Source organism: Hyperolius riggenbachi, chromosome 3 (genome assembly GCF_040937935.1).
Source record: "Hyperolius riggenbachi isolate aHypRig1 chromosome 3, aHypRig1.pri, whole genome shotgun sequence".
Classification (NCBI taxonomy): Eukaryota; Metazoa; Chordata; class Amphibia; order Anura; family Hyperoliidae; genus Hyperolius; species Hyperolius riggenbachi.
In genome coordinates, this window is record NC_090648.1 from 483356289 (window position 1) to 483382164 (window position 25876).

General features: G+C 43.6%; 1 protein-coding gene across 1 annotated transcript in view; it reads left to right on the top strand.

Moving 5' to 3' along the window:
- LOC137564350 (A disintegrin and metalloproteinase with thrombospondin motifs 2-like) overlaps positions 1-25876 on the top strand; it is a 418259-nt gene that overhangs the window by 269609 nt on the left and 122774 nt on the right. The window contains exon 9 of the mRNA XM_068278125.1: positions 14432-14564. Coding sequence (XP_068134226.1) covers positions 14432-14564 — 133 coding nt within the window. The remainder of the gene's footprint in view (positions 1-14431; positions 14565-25876) is intronic.

Below are 25876 nucleotides of genomic sequence, written 5' to 3' on the forward strand. Positions count from 1 at the left end.
CAATTATAAATCTTATATATTATAAATCTCATTTGGCTAAAATACAACACTGTTCTATATTTGCCATAAAAAAGTGTTTTTTTTTTGTGTTATAGTACCATGTTCTGTATTGTTCTCTGATGTGTATTGCAGTGCTTTCAAACTTGTTAAATCGTCACTGTAGCGAGTGATGACATATTTTTCGGACTATGGTTTTTCCTGACTATAAGATGCACCCAGGTTTAGAGGACAAAACCAGAGGAAAAATATATATATGGTATACTCAGGGCCCGTTTCCAATTGTGACGCACGCGTCTGTAAGACGCGCAGCGCCACTTCCTGGTGTGCAGATACACAGACTAATCCCATCAGCCGTGCCATGAGCGGCTATGGGATTCGCAGTCTCTAGAACCATTTCGGATGCAAATGTCGGACATATCGCTAGCGCAAGCGATTCGGCCGGCGGCGCCATTGTACCCTATGGCAGAGTTTCCCCACGCAACTTGCCTGCAGGGAAACTCTGCGAATTCGGGGCAGAAAAACAGCGCCAGTGGAAAGAGCCCTATACCTGGTGCATCCATGGTGAAGGGGCATCTCGTGGATTATACCCCTTTTGTACCTCATGCCCCCTTGTACCTTGTGTCACACTGTTTCCTCTAGTGTCCCCATGTGTCCTCCTCTGTCCTCCTTGAGTCCTCCTCTATGCCCCTTTTGTGTCGTCCTCTATGCCCTTTTGTGTCCCCCTGTGTCCAGTTTGGCCTTCTGTGTCCTCTCTGCATGGGCACAGTACAGGGAGTCCCCGACATTGCAGCAGGTTGGAGGTTCGTATTGGCAGGCGTTCACAAGTCAGGAACTCTCTGCATTTGGACTATAAGACGCAATGAACTGAAAGAGGAGCGTACCGATTAGAACAGGTGAGATTCTACTCTACCAAAGACTCTGCAGGGGCCCCAGGGAGCACAGTTTAAAGAGAAACCGTAACCAAGAATTGAACTTCATCCCAATCAGTAGCGGATACCCCCTTTCCCTTGAGAAATCTTTTCCATTACACAAACGGATCATAAGGGGGCTTTGTATGGCTGATATTGTGGTGAAACCCCTCCCACAGTGTGATGTCAGGACCATGGTTTTGACATCACACTGTGGAAGACTTGTTGCATTGTGGGAAATAACAGCTGTTTCCAACTACTAAAAAAGCAAGCAGCATCTCCCTCAACTGACTTCACCTGCCAGCAGTGAAAATGTCACCATGTGATCAATGTCAGAATGTATATCATGGAGAGGAAAGAATTTTCAATGGACAAACACTGACTAAATCATTTATACATAATTCTTGTAAAAATGATGCACTTTTTATTACATTATTTTCACTGTAGTTCCTCTGTAAGTTAGGTGATTTTTTTTTGGGGGGGGGGGGGGGAGCAGCCAGCTGTTCCCTATGTGCATATGTATATCTATAAAAACACAAAACCTTTTAGCCTATCACAAAGTTAGTGGGTGTGGTTATAAATAATAGCAGTTGGTGCTAAGTTGGTTTTTTTTTGTCTGCCAGTAGTAAAGATGATGATGTTGTGGAACAGCTTGCACAAATTACACAGTGAATTTCATTCATTGTTTGATCACTCTTTTATTTTTTAACTTCTCAATTTATTTTCCCTTTTTGCTAAAGTTTACCTTGAAACTGAGATTAAGAGAACAGGGCACCATCCCAAATGCTTATAGAAAGCTGTGTTTGTAGTTTCTGTGGTATATTCTTTCATGAACCATGCATGCACAGAACGCTCATGGCGACGGGTGCGTGATCAAGATGGGTGTGTGGATGGGCAGGCATGCGCAGTTATGCATGACTTCTGGTCAGGTCACGCAGCTAACAGCCGCCATCGGGAAAACAAAGGTGACCCACAGGAAGCCAAGGACCTCATGGGCTACGGGGGCTGGAGGAAGACCCAGGTAAGTTCAGTATTGTATTTTTTAGGTATCTTCAGGGTTGCTTTTAAAGGTGTAACGGTCGGGCTTAAAATCAAAAATCAATTCTTTATTTTTATCTGGTAAACAAGTAATAAGGATGCTAACAAGGCAATCTAAAAATTACTTTTCTTCTCCATAAAACATCATTCCCCAGTTTCCCTGGTTCTTATTTGGTACATCTGCTGCACATAAGAAGTTGCAGGGCATGCTGGGTTTTCTTTTTTTTTTCTTCTTTACTTTCCCCTCAGACATAACTAATGCAGCCTGATTGGCTGAAGCCTCTTACCTCCTGTTTTCCTCTCCCTCACCTCTGTTCCTCTCTGATTGGCCAATATATTTCATGCTGAGATAATGCACCTTCTACTGCAGACCTGGGTGGGAGTGTCTGAAGACTGGGGGGGGGGGCAATGATACACAGAGTAAGGGAGGAAATTATGTCAGGATTGGCTTCAAGCTTGACACAAAATGGAAAAAACCTAAGAAGGATTTTTTCTTTTTTCTTTTTTTTTTTTTTTTTAATTATAGAAAAATCACTAAAATCAAAATGAGGGCAGTGCAATACATGTTATGTAAGTAGAGCAAGTATGTATATAATTATATTTATATGTTTTTTTCTGAGATAGTATAGCTGACAGCTCCTATTTAAAAGGAAATAAATATGGCAGCTTCCATAGGTCTCACACCTTGGGTCCCTTATAAGTTGAGCATGCATGATTGAAACCAAACCTAAAATGTAGTGATTAAGGGTCTTTTTCTACTTTAACCGGTTCCAGGCACGTGTTTTCATGCATGGCGTCCAGGAGATTTGTACACAAGGAAACACTCATGGTCTCTGTAGCCATAGAATGTAGTTTACTACAGTCAGTTTCTCTTCCACACAAGAAAAATTTAGTGTAAACGGCCCCTTTGAATTTATATGGGCTGTCAATTCGAATGCGCTTTTCGCGTGCGCAAAAAAACGCTGACAGCTGGGTCTCGTGGAAACAGGCCTTCAGAAGCGAGGAAAGCGGATGGTCTGTTATTGAAATGGTGTTCAAGTGATTTGAAAGCATGAAGAGAAATGTGGTGTTAAGTACAGAGTACAAATGAGTTAAGAGAGGGTTTCTTCAACATAGGAATTACGACTGCTTGATGGAAAGCAGAGGGAAAGACGCTAGTAAGTGGAGACAGCAGTGTGTTAGGGAAGCATGGTTTATCAGCTAAGCAAGGAAGGACGACCTACAGCACACAGAGTGTCAGGAACTAACATTTCAGTAACTACTCTTGGCTACATAAAAGAATATTTAAAAGAGTTACCATGCATTCCCAGTGTGTTCATTTTCACTGCAGAGAGCAGTAGAAGCTTGCTGATCTCTGGTCATTTTTTTTTTAAAAGCGAAAGTCTTAAAATTTAAAATATATGTAAACCTATACAATTAAGAAGTACGTTTCTTCCAGGAAGAAACATACTACTTATTTGTATGTTTTAATTTTAAATTTTTTTGCAACAGTTCCTCTTTAAAGGGAACTGAGCACATTCTCTTTCAATGGAATCTCTCCTGGCATAGAAGCTGCCATGTGCCCCCCTCCCCTTCTCACATTCCTTATTTACAGAAGTCAGAGATGCTATCTTGACACATTGACACAAACTCGGTCTTTGAAGAAACAGTCCTAATTACTAACCCCCTTTGTTGTCTAATAGCATTGTTTACCTCTTGGTAATTAGCCCAATAAAACAATTAGGGACCTGAAAGCTCTGCGGCCGGGGACGGCCGGGCAGCCCTGCTGAAACAGGGTAATTAATCTACTATGAATGTAAAATACAAGGTAAAATGAAAGTTTATTTTAATAATGAAACAGATTGTCGGCATGCATTTTTCATGTGCTATAGAAATGTCCTGAATGATAAAAAAGGTGCTCGATTCACTTTAAAGGCGAGAATCTCTCTGTGTGCCTGTGTCTTCCCAGACCAGAGATAAGCACACTTTTGCTTCTGCTTTCTAATACACTTTTCTTTAACTAAGAGTAGTTACTGAAATTGCAGTTTTGGAAATATAACCCCACTTTCAATATACATTCATTCTGACAGAAGCAGCAGTTCAATCTGTGGATAGATTTGAAAGGTTCTGATTTTCTGCAGTACATTTTTGCATTCGTTCATAATTAGCAAATCACTGCCTTACAAATAAAGACTAATCACATGGTTCTGCATGACTTTAGGTAATCACAGGCAATACTATCAGAGAGGTCGCAAAGACAGATTGTGAGGAGAGATGACAGAATAGACATGACAAAGGGGAGTAGTTTTTGAGCAGGCACTTAATGAATATATGTTCTAAGTTGGCTTAGCATACAAATAACAATTATACAGAGGTGTATCTTACTTCGTATGATGACTCCCACAGATATATTGGAAAAAGAGTTCTTTAATGTTCAAAACATGGTTATCTGTTGACAACGCGTTTCATGGGTCCTAGCCTGCTTCCTCGGGTCAATAGCACAGATAAATCTATTGAGTGTTTCGGGCATGGGTGTCTGTATATACATACAAACCAATCTTTGTAAGTATCCACTGCCCACAATTCTGCATTTACACACATCACCAAACGATGCTTCACCATCAGGCTCCTGGTTTCCCTTCACCCTACAGGCAACAGAACCCCCCCTCCCCCCCCCCCTGGATTGAGTGTAATTTGTGGAACCTGATCTGCAGACATAGAATAGACATGACTTTGTTTATTGACATAAATAGAGAATCAAATATTTCCACCCTGCATGCAGATTCCACGCAAGTTGTATTTGGCATGCAATTGGGCCAGTTGAAACAGAGAGGAAGTTAGTTTTATTGGTTTCGGTTCCCAGCAGCTTACAAAATGCATAACATTTACATTCAAGGATCTGATAACACCTTTCTCCTTTAACCTCTCTGGAGGTAATCCCAAGATGAGCCTGGGCTAGCCGCCGGAGGCTTAATGGAAGTGAATGGAGGCACCTGGGAGGTTTTACATACCTTCCGGGTGATCCAGACGTCCGTAGCCCTTCTAGTTTCTTTCCTTGGAGGCTCTGAGTCACTCTGGTGAGATCACATTATTGATCTCTCCAAAGTGTTACAGCGCCACCCGGTGGATGGAGGTAAAATTGCAGCGCTGGAGCCCAGGGAGGTGAGTGAGAGCAGGGGCTGCTGCTGGCTTCCTGGCAGCATGATTGTTTCCTGATTTTAGGGTCTGAAATGTTCAGAAAAGACCCTAAAATCTGGAAATAATCATACCCCAGGGAGGTTAAAAGGAGCTTACATACCCAATTCAGATCTTCACCCCTAAATTTAAAAAGTAACTTACTTCTGAGGGATACTTTACTCACATGGAGGGAAGTCAAAAGAAAATGTGGTCTTTGGGGTCTTTTGTCGGTACTGACTCCACTTGTAGGAAAACCTAGTTTCGCATCGGGGAGCATGCATGTGGCCTACACAAATTGGTTGTCTTCGGGTGTAGGACAAATTGGGTGACTTGTTAGACTCAGAGGGTAAATTAATCTCCTTCAGTGTGGCTGTAGCTAGAGTTAAAATTCCCCCCAGCTCATGCCTTCTATTATAATCAAGTCCAGAGCTATGTTATGGGGTCCCTGGGAATGAATGGTAGAATAGCGTCTAATTCGAAGTCTGATGCTCTGTTGTGTAACCCGAAAGGAAGACAGTCTTTATCTTTGCTCTATTCCTTCCTAAGGGAAATCCAGAAACACAACAGAAGTTTTTTACAAGCCTCTCCTCAAGTGGGCAGAAGTGGTGGAAGTATCCAGAGATCACATTGTAGGCCTCATTCAGAAAGGGTGGGCAGAGTTTAGAAAGGCAATCCTGGGAGAAGACTGGAGGGAGATGTTTATCAAAATGGTACATAGGGTGTATATTCCCATAACGGTCCATTTAAACATGTAGAAAAAGCTAATCTAGTCCCATGCCCAAAATGCCAAGGTCCTATCCATAATTTGAACCATATACTATGGTATTGCAGTTGTATTCAAAATTTCTGGAATGCAGCTCTTGCTTTATCTAACTCGATCACTGGTAATAAAAGTAGTTAATATACTGTATTGTCTATTTCACAGTCTGGGAACCTGCGAAAATGTTGATACGCTTCCCATTAATACATTTGAACATTTGTTGTTGTTAGCTGCTAAAAAAGCTGTCTCCTGCCTTACAGGACTTAATTACTGAGACATATCCTCCAGATGGAATGCCTGAATTTGGAGAGGCAGAAATCTAGAACTGTGGGCAAATTTTTCAACACCTGGCAGGCCTTAATAGAGCAAAAACATGACAAGGATCAGGTTGTGTCCCTAATGTGCTTATTTGAAAATACCGGGTGGTATCTGAAAGGCAAAATCATGAAATATCTTGGAAAACTAGAGATCTGAGGGCAAAGGAACTGTGTGTGTGTGTGTGTGTGTGTGTGTGTGTGTGTGTGTGTGTGTGTGTGTGTGTGTGTGTGTGTGTGTGTGTGTGTGTGTGTGTGTGTGTGTGTGTGTGTGTGTGTGTGTGTGTGTGTGTGTGTGTTTAAGAGAGGGTATCGTGTGTAGGTGCCTGTCAGTTGTTATGATTACTGTTGCGGTTATGAGAAACGATCTCATCTTCAATTCTTGGGGTGCAGGAGGGAAGAGTCAAGAGTCTGAGGCTAAGGCACTTCTTGGAGAATGGGGAGATGTTTTGCCTTGGGTTGAGAGGTGGTCTAAGAGCCATGTGTGGAGATCACCTTTCTGCACTTCCTGGTAAATTATCCCTATTCCTGTGCGGAAGAATTTAGGCATTTCTCTGTGAAAGGAGCAATAAGAGTAAACTTTTTAGTACTTTTTCAGTATCTAGGTGCTGGAAACTTATTTTGTAGATAAGATGGAAGAAAAGTTAGTTGAATAAGGGCCTTGGTATATGATTTACATTGAACCCATCTTGGAGAAATCCAGTTTCCTCAACACCATGTTTTTGGAATCATGTCTAGCCCTCATGTGATTTTAATGATTAAACTAAGGTTATATTTTATGTCGTTTAAGCTTTTTGTCCCTTAGTCGGATTAGTGTACAGTATACTGTAGCGTCTTCTCCTGCCAACCACTTGGATAGTTTTTGTATCAGCCATGTGCTGACAGAACCACAGTAATGTGCAGGAATTTTTTGTCTATTTTGACCTAAATGTCTGATTTATTCTTTATTTTCATTAGGATGGGTTGAATATCATAACTAATTTGTGTAACATTATGTGAGCGTTAATCCCTGTCCTTAGTAAAGTATTTTACTTCATCAAAGTTATCGTACTTAATTACCAGTAAAATTTGTAATCACTTTTCTTTGAAATAAATAGAAATGTGCACGATTCCTAATTGCTGTGTGGGAATTGCCAGTAACCACACTGCTTCACTGTGCATGCCAAGGGTCCAGCTTTTAAAACTAAAATTTTGTCAATCCAGTGTAATGCCTATCATGTGCAAGAGACTAAAATTGTAACCTACATTTTTTTCAAAAGAGTAAATTTAGTGAATGTAATTTAATAATGAAAACTGGTTATATTTTACAATCTTTATTTAAACTTATTTATACATTATTTAGTCAATGTCTGCCCACTGTAAAATCTCGACATTTTACTACAGACAGGTGCATCACTGTAGAATGTTTGTTGTGTGTTCTGAAGTGGAAAAAAAAAAATGCCTAGTCTACTAGTGTTATTTATGCAAAAGAGCTTCTCTGAGCTCTTCGACCCAACATGGGTTGGGGACAGTCCTGTTTTTTTAACCACTTAGGTACCAGCGGTTTCTGCCCCCTTAAGGACCAGATACTGCTGGTACCAGAAACTGATGAATACCGATGAATCACGGCAACTGCCGTCCACACCGAGAATCTCAGCCACCCACTCTGCCGTCTCTATGACAGCAGAGTTCATGTGAGCCGGTCAGGAGCCGCTTTCATTGGCTCCTGACTTTGTCTATCAATGTAAGCCAATGGGAGTTGCTTACATTGATAGGCAGGATCAGGACCAATTAAATTGTATTGTGACCTGCTCACAGGGCTCTGCCGTTGTAGAGACAGCAGAGCGAGTGAGCTATTGTGGGGAGACTGGGTGTGCACACCTTTTGGCTTGCACACAGTCGTCCCCCCCCCCCCCCACCCCACCCCCCAGTGGTGGTAGCATCTTTTTGTGAACAGCAGGGTTGAACCATGATTGGCTGTCTTTGCTTATCCTGAGGTTTAATCATGTGAAGCAGTAGCTGTTGGAGTGGCAGCCCGCCAGAGGCCACGAGTTGGCTGGATAAGTGGAAGTCATGGAGATCCAATGTAGAACAAAGACTGTTCTAATGTCCGGAGGAAGCCTATCTGAATGTTCTTGTCTTAGCAATAGTTTTGGGCTAACGGATGCCAAGTGGAAGTGCAAATGACACCTGAATCTATAAATAATTCTAATTAGAAACAGGCAGGAAATGAAATGACCGATGAAGCTGAATTCAATGATGAAACAGAGTTCTTAAAGAGAATCTGTATTGTTAAAATCGCACAAAAGTAAACCTACCAGTGCGTTAGGGGACATCTCCTATTACCCTCTGTCACAATTTCGCCGCTCCTCGCCGCATTAAAAGTGGTTAAAAACAGTTTTAAAAAGTTTGTTTATAAACAAACAAAATGGCCACCAAAACATGAAGTAGGTTGATGCACAGTATGTCCACACATAGAAAATACATTCATACACAAGCAGGCTGTATACAGCCTTCCTTTTGAATCTCAAGAGATCATTTGTGTGTTTCTTTCCCTCTGCAGCTATCTTCCACTGAAGTGTCAGGCTGTTTCTTACTGCAGAGTGCAGACAGCTCTGCCTGTATGTAATTCCTCAGTATGTGAAAGCCCAGCCAGCTCAGAGGAGGATTTATCCAGCTTGTAAAAGATAAGAGAGAAGAGGGAAGCTGCTCTAATCTAAATAATACACAGGCAGTGTGCAGAGAGTGGCCTGGAGGGGGGAGATGCATCACAGAACCACAACACTGAAAAACTTGGCAGCCTTCCAGACACAGGCTGACAAGTCTGACAAGAGAGAGATAAGTTGATTTATTACAGAGATGGTGATAGTAGAACGTGCTGCCGTTAGCCAGAACACATTAGAATATCTTTTGGAACTTGTAGGATGATAAAAAACAGGATGCAATTTTTGTTACGGAGTCTCTTTAAGTGCATTACAACACTGGATACATCTCAAACTACAAGAAAAACTACACTTTTTTCTTCAAAAGGCAAAAAGTGAGTGGAAGTAAAGGGATATGATTAAAAGCAGCTCTGACCACCTGTCTTTTAATGTTACGCCCTTTTCCAAATGACTGGAATGGGAATTACTGAAACTCTGCAGACATTACACAGAAAACTAAATGGACGTAGTAGAAAAATCAATGGTGAAATATATAATTGAGCATCACTGGGCAAAGTAATCAATTAAAAACAACTACGAAATACTTTTATTAGTATTAAATTAAAATAAATGGTTGAATAATGCTAATCAACATAGCATAAGTTATATAAATATATAGATTTATATAGTGCTGAAATCTTATGCAGCGCTGTGCAGAGTATATTATCTTGTCACTAACTGTCCCTCAGAGGGGCACACGGTCTAATGCCTACCATAGTCATGTCTACGTATGTATCATGTAGTGTATATATTATAGTCTTGGGCCAATTTTTAGGGGGAAGCCAATCAACTTAACTGTATATTTTTGGGATGTTGGAGGAAAACTGAGTGCCTAGAGGAACTCCACACAGACACGGGGAGAACATACAAACTCCTTGCAGATACTGCCCTGGCTGGCATTGGAACCGGCGGGCACCCGGCGCTGTATGGTGAGAGTTCTAGCCACTATGCCACCGTGCTGCCATGAAGACCATTTTTTTCTGGGAATATGAAAATGAAAACAAGAGATATAGTATGCTTATATAAGCTTTTCAACAAGTTTCTTCCTTTAAATTGGTGTATTCTGGCCTCTGGTGGTCTAAAGGAGGTAATGCATGTTTCTCTCATAGAGATTATAGATATTATTATGGCACTTCGCCTCTATTCAATCGTTTAGCTATAAGGGTAAATTATAAAGCTGATGGGAACCCTGCAAGAGGCATGGCTGAGCTATATTTAAATAAATTCATTTACTTCTCGTATTCCCTTGTCCAATCAGAACCAGTTTTAGATTTTATGCTTGTATAAGATGTACAGGCACTACCTCTTTTGGTTATAATTGTGGGGATAGGTCTGTTTTTGTTTTGTTTTTTACTTGCTTTCACCAACATTATTCCTAATAGGCAGCACGGTGGGGTACTGGTTTGCACTCTCGCCTTGTAGGGCTTGGTTCGAATCTTAGCCAGGGCACTATCTGCATGGAGTTTGCATGTTCGTCACGAGTCTGCATTGGTTTCCTCCAGGCACTCTGCTTTCCTCCTATATCCCCAAAACATATAGGTAAGTTAATTGGCTTCCCCTAAATTGTCCCTAGACTGCGATACATACACTACACAATACATACATAGACATGTGACTGTGGTAGCATTAGATTGTGAGCTTGTCTGGGGGACAGTTCAGTGACAAGACAATATAATCTGTACATCTTTGGAGAAGATATATAAATACTAATAATAATGCATTTTTATTTTCAAGTTTACTTTGCTTAGCAGATTTTTTTGAAGTATGACAGGGGAAGGGAGATCTGAAGAAAACTGTGGTGATGGGAACAAGATGGATAGCATTTTAGATTGGGATGGGTGGAGATGAAAAATAACTGTAAGCAGATGGAATGACAGAGGTGACAGAGACTGGGATAGGGATGGATTGAAAGTGATTAGGGACAGCTGGGGAAGGAAAATATGAAATCGCTAGACACACCCATACAACAGACAATGTATTTGAAACCGCTTCAAAACATCTGCACAGCTGACTGTGCTTAGTCGAAATTTATGTTTCTTAAAGTTTATTTTGACACGGTTTACCTTATACTGCTAATTATTTTCACTTTTATGATTTTTTTTTTAACTATTATTATTTATCGGTAACTCTCTTATTTGTATCGGTACCTTTTGGATTGAGGTTGCATGTTAGTCTTCAGAATTTAGTTTTTTTTCATTTTTTTTTAAATTAATATTATTAAAGGGATACTTAAGTCAGGTAAAAAAATGAGTTTAACTCACCTGGGGCTTCCCTCAGCCCCCTGCAGCTGATTGGTGCCCTCGCAGCCCCACTCCGATGCTCCTGGACCCGCCGGTGACCACTTCCGGTTTCGATGTCACCGACCGACAGGCATGGGAACGCGAGTGATTCTTCGCGTTCCCAGCCACAATAGCACCCCCTATGCTGCTATTGCGGCAAGAAGGCCGCAATAGCAGCATAGGGGGTGCTATTGTGGCTGGGAACGCGAAGAATCACTCGCGTTCCCATGCCTGTCGGTCGGTGACATCGAAACCGGAAGTGGTCACCGGCGGGTCCAGGAGCATCGGAGCGGGGCTGCGAGGGCACCGATCAGCTGCAGGGGGCTGAGGGAAGCCCCAGGTGAGTTAAACTAATTTTTTACTTGACAAGGTTCCCTTTAAGTATACTTGCCAATCTAAAACAGAATGCAATTTTTAACATTTCACTTGATTGCTTATTATTCATACTTGCCAGTAAATGTCCAATGTGTATGAATACCTTTTTTGATTGAGGTTGCATGTTAGTCTCCAAAATGTAGGGTTTTTTTTGTATTATTATTTTAAAGAGACACTGAAGCGAAAAAAATATGTGATATAGTGAATTGGTTGTGTACTATGAATAATTACTAGAAGATTAGCAGCAAAGACAATATTCTCATATTTTTATTTTCAGGTATATAGTGTTTTTTCTAACATTGCATCATTCTATAATATGTGCAGATTACACAACACTCAGCATTCAAAATGATTCTTTCAGAGCAGTCTGTGAACTAATGACCTCTTCTCTGGCAGAGAAAAAGTAAATAGTTCACTTACAGTTGAGATAATAAAAGTCAGAAAACGGCCCTCTCCATGACTTTGAAAGTCGTAGAGCTTAATGGCTTTTTTGCATAGAGATAAAAACTAGAGTTTCTTAACTCTTCCTATACTGGAAACAATTAGACTGATGTATCTGATCTTAATGTTTTACTTCTTAGCTGTACTACACATACAAATCATAATATCATCATTTTTTTTCCGCTTCAGTGTCTCTTTAAGTATGTTTACCAATGTAAAAAGTTAGCTTTTTTTTCAGTTCATATGATTGCCTGTAATCATTATTATTTCACACAAATCTATACCTTTGCAAAAGAGATTGAAGCATTACTTTTACTCGGACTACTAAAAGCCCTTAACCTGTAAAATACTGTTTCCATATACAGACTGGGGAAGGGAGAAGAGAGTACACAGGGCCCAGTGAATGAAGCCAATGAGTTTAGCTCACTACACATAGGTTCTCTCTATTACCCAGATAAAGTTGCTAATCAAACACACAACACCCCACCTATAAACCTGACATGTTTCGTCCCATAATAATTAGGGGCTTTGTCAGGGGTACTGTCCAAAGTGCAAAGAGCTCAGCGTGCTACATACACATACTAAATACAATAGATATGGAAAATAAAAAACCTGTCATAGCCTCATGGCTATATTGACAGGCTCTTTTGCAAAGGTATACGATTTGTGTAAATTATCTTAAATACATTGTGTTTAATTATTATAATTTGTCAGTTCAATTTGTTTGAGTATCTTTTGGATTGAAGTCTTCAGAATTCAACTTTTTTTTTCAATTTCGTAACTATTATTTAAAGTATATTTTCTAAAAAGATAACTAATTTTTTTTTACAATTCACATGATTGCCTAGAATTATATTATGTTAGTAACTGTCTAATTTGTATGAGTACCTTTTGGATTGAGGTTACAGCTTAGTCTTTAGAATTCAGCTTATTTCATCTTTTAATTATTATTTTAACCACTTGAGCCTATCTGGACGAATGTGTTCATCCAGAGAGGCTGTGCAGCTGTCAGTGTGCGGTGCACGCTTCCGCCTGCACCCCCGCCGCCCGCCTTTAGTCCCCCGATCAGTAAATGGGAATATAGTTCCCAGTAAATGGGAATATTGTTCCCATTCACTGATCTAAGTCCCCCGCAGAAAAAAACGATGGTCTCTTATCAGAGACCGCGGTATTTCTGCAAAAAAAAAAATTCCCTGTCCTCTTTCTAGTACCTGGAAGCGTGATCGTACGCTTCCAGGACTTTTTTGACTGTGGCCATCTTGTGGCCAAATAGTAAACTACACCCACATGTATTTTTTAATAAATAAATACACTTTACATTTAAAAATTAGCTGTTTACTTCCCACACCAAAAATTACCCAAATAAAATTTTTAATAAAAAAAAAAATTACAATAAAAAAACCAAAAAACATATAGTTACCGAAGGGTCTCAACTTTTTAAATATGCACATCAAGAGAGTATGTTAATATAATTTTTTTAAATTATAGGCTTGTAAATAGTGATGGACGCAAATTGAAAAAATGCACCTTTATTTCCAACTAAAATATCAGCGCCATAAATTGTGATAGGGACATAATTTAAATGGTGTAATAACCGGGACAAATTGGCAAATAAAGTACATGAGTTTTAACTACGCTAGCATGTATTAATGTACAGCTATAATGGCCAAAAACTGAGAAATAATGCATTTTTTCCATTTGTTTCTTAATCTTCCTGTTGAAATGGATCTAGAATAAAGTAATTTTTAGCAAAATGTACCCTCCAAAAAAGCCTAAATGGTTGCAGAAAAAATAAGATATAGATAATTTCATTGTGATAAGTAGTGATAACGTTATTGGCGAATGAATGGGAGCTGAAAGTTGTTCAGATACAAAAAATGAACAACTCTGTGGGCTTAAGTAGTAAAAGAAGAACTGTTGCGAAAATCTTAAAATTTAAAACGCATACAAATAAGTAAACTTTTTCCAGAGTAAAATGAGCCATAAATTACTTCTCTCCTATGTTTTTGGAATTTACAGTAAGTAGTAGAAATCTGACATTACCAACAGATTTTGGGTTAGTCCATCTCTACATAGGGGATTCTCAGCATGACCTTTATTCTTTAGAAAGACTCTCCCTGAAAAAGATTTATACAAAGATGCTGGCCAGCCTCCCTGCTCACCACACACTTTTTTGGCAGTTGGAAGGAGCAACTGCAATTCATGAAGTGCATTTTGAAAATAAGGAAATTCCTGTGAATCCCCCATGAACACATGGGCTAGTTCAAAACCTGTCAGTTCTGTCAGATTTCTACTACCTCCTGTAAGTGACAGCAACATAGGACAAAAGTAATTTATGGCTCAATTTACTCTGGAAGAAACATGTTTCTTAATTGTATATGTTTACATATATTTAAAATTTTAAGATTTTCACGACAGAGGTCCTTTAAGTATATTTACCGATCTAAAAAACGGAAACTTTTTTTTTTTTTTTTTACAGTTCCTATGATTGCCTTCGTGATGATCCATTTGCACATGACTGGCCATCTCTTCCGCAGTTACCAGGAATTGAGTACTCAATGAATGAGCAATGCCGCTTTGATTTTGGTGGGGGTTACATGATGTGTACAGCCGTAAGTACTACTCTTTATCCTTGATTTTTCTTTGCCTTTCCTTTGCTTGGCTACTGCTAGGCTATGTGAACTGATGCTATTATTATTATTATTATTCAGTATTTACATAGCGCCAACATATTACGCAGCGCTGTACAGTGTGTATATATATATATATATATATATATATATATATATATATATATATATATATATATGTGTATGTGCATGTATATATATATATGTATGTATATGTATGTGTATGTATGTATATATATATATATATATATATATATATATATATATGTATATATATATATATTGTCTTGTCACTAACTGTCCCTCAAAGGAGCTCACAATCTAATCCCTGCCATTGCCATGTGTCTATATTATGTAGTGTAAGTACTGTAGTCTAGGGCCAATTTTTAGGGGGAGCCAATTAACGTATCCGTATGTTTTTGGAATGCGGGAGGAAACCGGAGTGCCCGGAGGAAACACACGCAAACACGGAGAGAACATACAAACTCTTTGCAGATAGCGCCCTGGCTGGTATTCGAACCAGGGACCCAGGGACGACATATAGAAGAATGTAATGCATTATTCAGGATACCCAATTTCATGTTAATTATCCTGGTTCCAGCATCAGAAACACTTCTTATATCTATATTTTGCTGTATATTGGTATATAACCCCGCCCTCCCAGTGATGTCACAGTCTAGGTCAGGCATGGGCAAACTTGGCCCTCCAGCTGTTAAGGAACTACAAGTCCCATAATGCATTTGCCGATGAGTCATGACTGTGGCTGTGTGACGCCGGGCGACGCCCAGTCGTCCGAGGATTCGCGGCCGATTGTCCGATCGCAACCGTGATCGGAAAACTGACATTCTTTATTTTTAAAATAGAAGTTTTTCCTTCCTGCCTTCCCCCCCCCCCCTTTTGCCATGAGGGCTGAATGGGCCTGCGTTAGCATATGGCTAAAGCAACCTGGTTTAGCAAGAAATCCTGTTAAGGCTCCCGGAAAAGCTCTGGTGACACTAATGTGCTAATTGGGCAGAGCTGAAATACCAACAGAGTCTATTCAACAGGGGAAGCTAGCACAGCATGAGGTCTATTGACACCTACATTCCTCCCAGTCTTGACGGCACCGACTAAACTGAGTATGGAATGCATGGTGTTGATAACTTTGTCACATTTTGCCAATACCATCCATGGGAGGAATATGAAAATTACATAATTTTGTTTCCCTAATTCTGTAGAATATGGTGATACTAGACATAGCCAGGTAACCCGAGCAGGGGCTGAGATATGAATAATGGGGTCCCCGTGCGCCCCAAATATTGCAAGTTTGATGTCCTATGAACGTGTATTCTCAGCCCAATCTGAATATGAAATCGGTTTGCATGTGCGACAAAACCCCGGCGGGGTATGAAATTGGACATATTTTGTGGATGGCTGGAAGTTCCTCCCCTGAGAACTCACTGCCTGACACGCCCCTGGGCTGAGCTTGAGACTCCGCCCAGAAATGTCAGTGCTCAAAACTGATTGCATGAGGACCCCCAGCCAATTCCCCCACTTTCCATCATACCGAAAAGACTGCCACTGCTTGGGGAAATAGCAGTGGCCATCTTGCAGGCGGAGCAACGGCCATGTGGTTCGGCCATATTGCGAACTAACTGCAACAAAGGAACTTTGTCTTTTCCCGAACGGACTTTCCACAGAATCATAAGTATTCGTTCTTTTTATCCCTTTTTCTTTTATGTACTGTGTTATCACTGTCTCTCATCGTTTAATTGTTCACGATTGTCTGTATATATTAATTATTTATATTGTAACAAATAAAGGCTTTTTAAAAGGTCTTTACCTCTCAGTAAAACCTTCTATTCAGTATACACAGACGAGACCTAAACTTCCGAAGGGACGCTACTGTTTTGATAGATAGATAGGAATTGCACAGTTTTAACCGGTTGTTTGTTTCACAGGTCTATAGCCAGTTAGCAGTTTTCTCTGGGCTGATAGAAAACAGAGATGGTGGCAAATCTACCCCTGGGTTGGAGTAAAAGTGTATTTTCGTAACCTCACAGGCTCCCTACTGCGTCGTGACGCTCAAACTCCGCCAATTCTACGCAGATTGCGTCCATAGCTCTCAATCTGTGTGCTAGAATCGGATCGGACGGTTTTGCGTGTTCACGGCCAGTGGGGCTCTTGTGACAGTGGTCGGCAGCGTTTGGGATCTGTGTGTGCTGATAGTATCTCAGGTAGGGCTATCGAATTAGCCCTATCGAGAAACGAACTAATTCGTTGGTAGTGACTGAGTGCAATATATTTTTCATATATACAGAGAGACTGTGTAACCAGTACCCCTCCCCTAAGTTTTCTTTTATTTGGCATGGAAATGTCCGGGAATTACAAGGTCATGGTCCTATCCGACCTGCAGAGTCTGTGCGAGGCGAGAGGCATGGACATCCGCGGCAAGAAACAGCAGGACCTGATAACGGACTTGTGCCGATGGGATAGCCAGAATCTGCGGACGCTGGAGGTGTCCACTGTGGAGGACACCGGCTCATCTAACGCAAGTCGAGGGGAACCAGAGACTGAAGATCCTGTGCGTACCGAGGTTGAGCAACCCGCGGGCAATGCGGCAACAGATACGCAGGAGGCTGTCAGTGTGATCCCCGACCCCAGAACCCCTGAAAGTACTCGCCTGGAACCGGCCAGTACTGGACTGTCCAGTTATGTTGATCCAGTAATGCAGCAGGCATTGCAAAAGCTGATGGAAACTGATGTGGACAAGTACCTGCAGTACATGGCGGAGCAAAAGCGAGAGGAACGCCAATCTGCAGAGGCGCGGGAGAGACGACAGCATGAGCTGAACATGGCGAAAGTGCAGCAAGCCAGCCGGAGTTCAACGCCCAGCCTCCATGCTGAAGGGACTGCCGCTCCAGTAAGTGCAAAATTTAAATTTGCTATTATCGAAAAAGACACTGACATTGACTTGTTTTTGAGGTCTTTTGAAAAGGCCTGCCGTCAGTATCGTCTGTCCCAAGACCAGTGGGCCAGACATCTGACACCCTTGCTGCGCTACAAAGCGCTTGATGCTTTCTCAGAGCTGCCTGTGGAAAAGGACAATGATTATACCGCTATAAAGGAGGCTATAATCACTAAGTACCAGCTGACGCCAGAAGCCTACCGGAAAAGGTTCAGGTCCTGGCAGAAAAAATCTACTGATTCTTATCAAGATGTGGTCAGCAGTCTGCTCACCACACTCCGCCAGTGGACGCTAGGCCTCACTAAAGGGTCTTACGGTGTCCTGGAGGACTTAATCGTCCTGGAGCAGTTTCTGAACATTTGCCCGGCTGATGTACGCCAGTTTGTGCTGGAGCGCCGACCGGCGTCAGCGACGGTCGCTGCAGACCTCGCTGAGACCTTTGCAACGACCAGGGTGCCGGAGACCCGCAGGACTGCCCCATCTAGCTGGAGAGGAGGTCAGTCCCACAATTTTGCAGACTCTCCTACCTCTGTGAGCCGTGCGCCCCAGAGGCCCTCCAGCGCAGCTGCTGCGTCCAGGCCTGCAGTAACAGAGGGCATCACCTGTCACTTTTGCCGCAAGCCCGGACACATGAAGTTTAACTGCCCGGAGCGGAGGCAGACCGCGCCAGCTCCTGCACCACCTACACCTCGCCCACGGCAACTGCCGCCAGCCAGCGCACCCCAGCCGGGAGCACCCAACAACGTCATGTTCGCAGGTGGGAGAGGGATCCACTCCGCTACGAGCAACCACCAGCTGGTTACAGTGAACGACCAGCTTGTTACCGGTTTCCGCGACACTGGAGCGGATGTCACCCTGGTGCGTGCGCACCTGGTCCCGACGGAAAATATCCTCCCTGACAAATACCTTACCCTCACTGGAGTGGGGGGCACTCTTTCTCGCATTCCCCAGGCTCGGGTGTCCATCGATTGGGGGGTGGGGGTTCAAGAGAAGGTTGTTGGGGTCCTGGACCAACTGCCGGTCCCAGTTTTGTTGGGGACCGACCTGGGCAAGCTTGTGTCCTATTATGAACCTGCCCCAAGCCCCTCAGACTGCCAGGAGGGAGACGGACTCTCCGCCCACACTAAGGTACTTTGCACCAAGGGGCAAGAACAGGGGGGAGGTGGGTTGAATGTGCCCAGTCCAGGGGTACCGAGTCCAATAGTACCTGTGTCACAGGTACCTGTGTTTGATATACCGATTGTTTGTGATGAAAATGTTGTTGTACCTGTCACTGTAATTCATGCATGCAGCCAGGATGTGAGTAATGCCAGTATGTGCCAGTCTGAAGGTGTACCTGTACTGGCAGTAACACGCAGCCGCGCTGCTCAGAACCTGGGCTCAGAGCAGGTGGAAGAGGTTCCGGCCTCCTCCCCCTCCTCTGACCACAGGGATGGTAGCCTTCAGCCACTAACTGCATATGCCACGGGCCAGCTGGCTGAGAGCGAGAGTGCTGCATTTGTGCAAGCACTCCAGACTGACCCTAGCCTCGAGGCACTCAGAAGACAGGCTTCGGAGCCCCTCACGAATGAAGATACCTTCAAGGTATATTGGGAAGGTGGTAAGCTGTACAGCGAGCCTGTACAGCCCACCGAAGGTGAAACAAGTGTGGGTACCAAGTTGCTTGTGGTACCCAGTGCCTTCCGGGGGCATGTGCTGAAGTCCGCACATGACATTCCCCTGGCAGGGCACTTGGGAATCCACAAGACACTTGACCGTATCCAGGGTCATTTCTACTGGCCCAGGATGCGGATCGATGTGACCAACTATTGCCGCTCATGTACTGTTTGCCAAAAGGTAAAACGGGCTGGGAACCCCCGCAAGGCTCCCTTGTGTCCACTGCCAATCATAGGTGAGCCCTTTCACAGAGTGGCAGTCGACATAATTGGACCATTGCCCACTCCCAGCAGCAGTGGCAAAAGGTACATCCTGACGGTGGTGGATTACGCCACCCGCTATCCTGAGGCCATGGCGCTTTCCTCCCTGAGGGCGGACAAGGTAGCAGACGCGCTACTTAACATTTTCTCCCGAGTCGGGTTCCCTGCGGAGATGCTCTCCGATCAGGGATCCCAGTTTATGTCCGAACTCATGGAGGCCCTGTGCAAAAAGATACACATGACGCACATTGTCTCCAGTCCCTACCACCCGCAGACCAATGGACTGTGTGAACGGTTCAACGGGACGCTGAAGCAAATGCTGACCACGTTTGTTGAGTCGCAAGGTGGGGACTGGGAACGATACCTGCCTCATCTGTTGTTTGCGTACAGGGAGGTGCCGCAGGAGTCAACCGGGTTTTCCCCGTTTGAACTCCTGTATGGGAGGAATGTCCGAGGACCCTTACAATTGATGCGGGAGACATGGGAGGGCAAGGGCGACCCCACTGATGTCTCCGTGGTCGATTACGTCCTCAAGTTCAGGGACAAAATGGAGTCCCTGTCCGCAGTAGTGACCAACAACCTGGCCCAGGCTCAGGCCAAACAAAAAGCATGGTACGACCGCACTGCTGGAGAGCGGTCATTTGATGTGGGTGACAAGGTATATGCCCTTCTTCCCGTGAGGCAGAACAAGCTGCAAGCAGCCTGGGAGGGGCCTTTTACTGTAGTGCAGCGGTTAAACCCTCTGACGTATCTAGTGAACATGGGGGGCAGGAAGCAGAAGAGCTTTCATGTAAACATGCTGAAGGCCCACCATGACAGGACCCAGTATGCGCTGCCAGTGTGCAGCCGGTTAGAGCAGGGAGAGGCAGACCCCCTGTTAGACCTGCTGGCTGACGTACGAGATGTGGACGGCGACCTAAACGTCAATCCACAGCTCGCCTCAGCCCAGCAAGAGCAGTTACAGAAGGTGCTGGGCCAGTACCAGCACACCTTCTCCGGTATCCCGGGGCGGACCAGTATGGCGGTGCATGGGGTAGATACAGGTACCCATCCCCCCATCAGGCAATCCGCTTACCGTGTCTCTCCCGAGGTACAGGCGGACATGCAGAAGGAGGTGAGGGAGATGCTGGAGTTAGGGGTGGTTCAAAAGTCCAGTAGTGCCTGGGCAGCCCCTGTTGTCCTGGTCCCCAAGAAGGACCAGACAACTCGGTTCTGCGTAGACTACAGGAAACTGAACGCCATCACCACTACAGACGCCTACCCCATGCCTCGCATTGATGAGCTGCTAGATACACTGGCATCAGCCAGGTACCTATCAATCATGGATCTGAGCCGGGGGTATTGGCAGATACCACTTGCACCTGACGCGAGGCAAAAGTCGGCCTTCATCACCCCTTTCGGCCTCTTCGAGTTCACGATGATGCCCTTTGGGATGAAGAACGCCCCCGCCACGTTTCAGCGGGCCGTGAACGACCTGCTAGAGGGAATGCAAGGGTTCGCTGTAGCGTATCTGGATGACATTGCGGTGTTCAGCCCCACCTGGGAAGAACACCTCAAACACCTGTCCCAGGTACTAGAGAGGCTGGCCATGGCCAATCTGACGGTTAAACCGAGTAAGTGTCAGATTGGCATGACCGAGGTGCAGTACTTAGGTCACCGGGTGGGGGGTAACACCCTGAAACCTGACACGGGAAAGGTGGACGCCATCCTGGCATGGCCTCGACCTATCACGAAAAAGCATGTCCAGGCGTTCCTGGGGACCGCCGGCTACTATAGGAAATTTGTTCCCGCCTATAGTACACTGGCGAAGCCCCTGACCGATGCCACTAGCAAGAAGCACCCCAAGGTTGTTAGCTGGACCCCCGCTTGCGAGAATGCCTTCCAGGCCTTGAAGCAGGCCCTCGCAAGCGCCCCTGTGCTTCAGGCCCCAGACTTCAGTCGTCGGTTTGTGGTGCAAACCGATGCCTCTGACTACGGTCTCGGCGCAGTCCTCAGCCAGGTGGATGGAAAGGGGGATGAACACCCTATCCTCTACCTGAGCCGGAAGCTCCTGCCCCGAGAGGTAGCCTACTCCACAACTGAAAAGGAGTGCCTGGCGATCGTGTGGGCCCTACAGAAACTGCAGTCGTATCTGTACGGCCGCTCCTTCACGATCGTCACTGATCACAATCCCCTGAGTTGGCTAAACCGTACTGCTGGAACCAACGGCAAGCTCCTACGGTGGAGCCTGTCATTGCAGCAGTACGACTTTACGATCCAACACAAAGCAGGCAGCCGACACCAAAACGCTGATGGGCTGTCGCGGTGTCAGGGGGAACCCGACCCAACAGCGCCAATAGCTGCTACGGAAGGCGTCCTGTTGACACCTCCCTGAGCAGAGCTCGGGAAGGGGGAGGTGTGACGCCGGGCGACGCCCAGTCGTCCGAGGATTCGCGGCCGATTGTCCGATCGCAACCGTGATCGGAAAACTGACATTCTTTATTTTTAAAATAGAAGTTTTTCCTTCCTGCCTTCCCCCCCCCCCTTTTGCCATGAGGGCTGAATGGGCCTGCGTTAGCATATGGCTAAAGCAACCTGGTTTAGCAAGAAATCCTGTTAAGGCTCCCGGAAAAGCTCTGGTGACACTAATGTGCTAATTGGGCAGAGCTGAAATACCAACAGAGTCTATTCAACAGGGGAAGCTAGCACAGCATGAGGTCTATTGACACCTACATTCCTCCCAGTCTTGACGGCACCGACTAAACTGAGTATGGAATGCATGGTGTTGATAACTTTGTCACATTTTGCCAATACCATCCATGGGAGGAATATGAAAATTACATAATTTTGTTTCCCTAATTCTGTAGAATATGGTGATACTAGACATAGCCAGGTAACCCGAGCAGGGGCTGAGATATGAATAATGGGGTCCCCGTGCGCCCCAAATATTGCAAGTTTGATGTCCTATGAACGTGTATTCTCAGCCCAATCTGAATATGAAATCGGTTTGCATGTGCGACAAAACCCCGGCGGGGTATGAAATTGGACATATTTTGTGGATGGCTGGAAGTTCCTCCCCTGAGAACTCACTGCCTGACACGCCCCTGGGCTGAGCTTGAGACTCCGCCCAGAAATGTCAGTGCTCAAAACTGATTGCATGAGGACCCCCAGCCAATTCCCCCACTTTCCATCATACCGAAAAGACTGCCACTGCTTGGGGAAATAGCAGTGGCCATCTTGCAGGCGGAGCAACGGCCATGTGGTTCGGCCATATTGCGAACTAACTGCAACAAAGGAACTTTGTCTTTTCCCGAACGGACTTTCCACAGAATCATAAGTATTCGTTCTTTTTATCCCTTTTTCTTTTATGTACTGTGTTATCACTGTCTCTCATCGTTTAATTGTTCACGATTGTCTGTATATATTAATTATTTATATTGTAACAAATAAAGGCTTTTTAAAAGGTCTTTACCTCTCAGTAAAACCTTCTATTCAGTATACACAGACGAGACCTAAACTTCCGAAGGGACGCTACTGTTTTGATAGATAGATAGGAATTGCACAGTTTTAACCGGTTGTTTGTTTCACAGGTCTATAGCCAGTTAGCAGTTTTCTCTGGGCTGATAGAAAACAGAGATGGTGGCAAATCTACCCCTGGGTTGGAGTAAAAGTGTATTTTCGTAACCTCACAGGCTCCCTACTGCGTCGTGACGCTCAAACTCCGCCAATTCTACGCAGATTGCGTCCATAGCTCTCAATCTGTGTGCTAGAATCGGATCGGACGGTTTTGCGTGTTCACGGCCAGTGGGGCTCGTGTGACAGGCTGTAAGACTCCTGCAATGCATTGTGGGACTTGTAGTTCCTTAACAGCTGGAGGGCCAAGTTTGCCCATGCCAGGCCTAGGCTATGATCTCATGAAGCCTTTTCCTCCTAGTGTGTTCTGGGAGACCAGGTGTTGTTTTTGCACACTTATAAACGCAGAACAAACTAACATTCCACAGTACACAGATACACCCACCAGCAGCATAGGAATCAGCGCTTGTGATAAAATTAAGAATGTTCATCAGGGTGAGAAATTTTTTACAATGAGAAACACTGACTAATTTATAATTGACTACAGCTTGTCCCCGACTTACGAACGCCCGACTTATGAATGACCCGCTGATACGAAAAGCATGGATTCTGTGTTTCCATGGGAACAAGTCAAAAAAAAATTCAAATTGGAATTGTAGTTTTTGAGAAATTCGATTTTAAAAAATTCAAAGATATAAGTGCTTTTTAACTTGTATAAACAGGCACAGAATGCAGAGGTGATACAGAGGGGGGGGGGGGGGGGGCACTGGAGGCACAGGGGGGGGGGGGCACAGAGGAGGTACAGGGGACAGAGATGGCACAATTTTCTGACTTAAGAACAGATTCAGCTTAGGAATGAACCCACAGTCCCTATCTTGTTAGTTAACCGGGGACTACCTGTATCGTAAAAATAAGCAATTTTGTTTATGAATCTCAAAGTCCACAAATAAAATGGAGTATAGTTCCACTCCACTAAGCAATAAGTATTCACAAAACAGTCTAAAGACTAAACATTTTTTTTTCTTTTTTAGAAACAGCACAAAGTCTTTATTCTTCAGTCTAAAATCTTCTCGATGCAGTCGTGAAATTTAGACAATTCAATACAAAAGATACATTATACAGAACCATAGGTTGCCTGACAATTGTTTCATGGCCAAATGCCGCTTCCTCAGAGGCACACAAATATGTAGATATCAGGAAAGTACCAGGGTTAGGGAAGCACAATCTGTGAGAAGAAGAAATCCCAAGTGTGCTGTCCACCGTGGTGTAGTAGCAGGAAAGTACAAAACGGTTATATTCCCTAAGGTTCCTCTTTAAGGGATTTTATCTATTTTCTTTTGCTGAAAGTGGAGCGTTGTGCTCGTTTATATATTATAATCAATATGATAGGTCTGGAAATTCCATAGCATGTGTGCTCTTTATTATTAGAACTGTTACCCACCCAGGCATCACTGGCTGAATGCAGGCCATCCAGTTGGAACGCACAGTCCATTTTCCCTTCAAATAGATTCTTTCTTTACCAATATTTTATACAGTCAGTTGTCTTTAAACATTTAACATTATTAACACATTGCACTGCACTTGGAGTAATGAGTTTTAAAGTGTGATTAAACTCCTTAAACTAAAATTTAAATACCTACTCTTAGGTACATAAAAGAACATTTGAAAGCATTCCCTGTGTGTAAGAACATTTACTTTCAATGCAGAGAGCAGTTCACATTTGTACTGCTCTGCTAATTGGGAAATTAAGTTATTGCAGGTTCACTCTGCTTCCCCCTAATTTTCTGCTGAAGTCATTGCCGTGGCGATGTCTCTGTTCAACAGAGTAGGGACGTGGAACAGAGGAAAGAGACCAGGCAGAGAGCTTTTAGCTGGCAATGATAACATTTGCCAATTAGCAGAGCAGTATAAACTTGTACTGATCTATGCATTGAAATTAAATATTTTTACGCAAATGCTTTCAAGAGTTCTTTTACTAACCTTAGAGTAAGTGTACTTATATTTTAGTTAAGGGAGTTTAAACACGCTGTAACTGAAACCTGTGACAATTCTTCATACCCTTCTAAAAAATATGTTCATGACTCTCATAAAGTGTCTTTGGCCCATATGCAATTCACTTCTTATCCATTTTTTTTTCTCCAAAGTTATCATTTTTAATTTTCTTTTTAAAGTAACTTTTTAGCATTTCGCAATTGAACACATACCAAAAGTAGTACAAAAAGTACTATCAAGATTATTTTGTGTATTTTCTACCCAGCTGGGGTTTAAAGGGCATTTTGTTGACAAGGTAAGAAAATATCAACTTGGAGAAAACTGAGAAAAAGAGAATTGCACATGGGCCTTTGTCTCTAGCAGTTTCCCGGACCTCCTTTACTATTGCTGTTACGTGATGATGAACAAGCACGTTCTTTCTTCGGGTTCATCAGAATCACAAAAATCTAAAGGACCCCAGAAACTCGTAGATTGTAGATACTAGGGAAAGCAACTAGTCAGAACTATTAAAGGGACTCCGAGCACCTCTTATGGGCATGCCTTTAAGACTCCGGCCAGTACTGCAAAGTACTTCAAGTTCTACACCAAATAGTTTTTGTTCGATTTCAATTTAAAAATCGCGGCTGCCATTTTGGCTATGTTATAACTTCCGGGTCACGCCTGTCTTCTCAGTTAGAGAAGTGCATCACTGAATGAAGCAGGAAGAGGAAGTGACACGCATGGCCATTGTAAGAGGATCCTCCACAGGGATCATAGCACAAATTTGTTGTAAGTTGTCTGTGTTAAAGGCATGCCCATGAGAGGTGCTCGGAGTCCCTTTAACATGGAAGGGTTAGGCAAAGATGATGCAAAATTTGGTCTTTTGAAGATGTGAGGGGGAGAGGGAT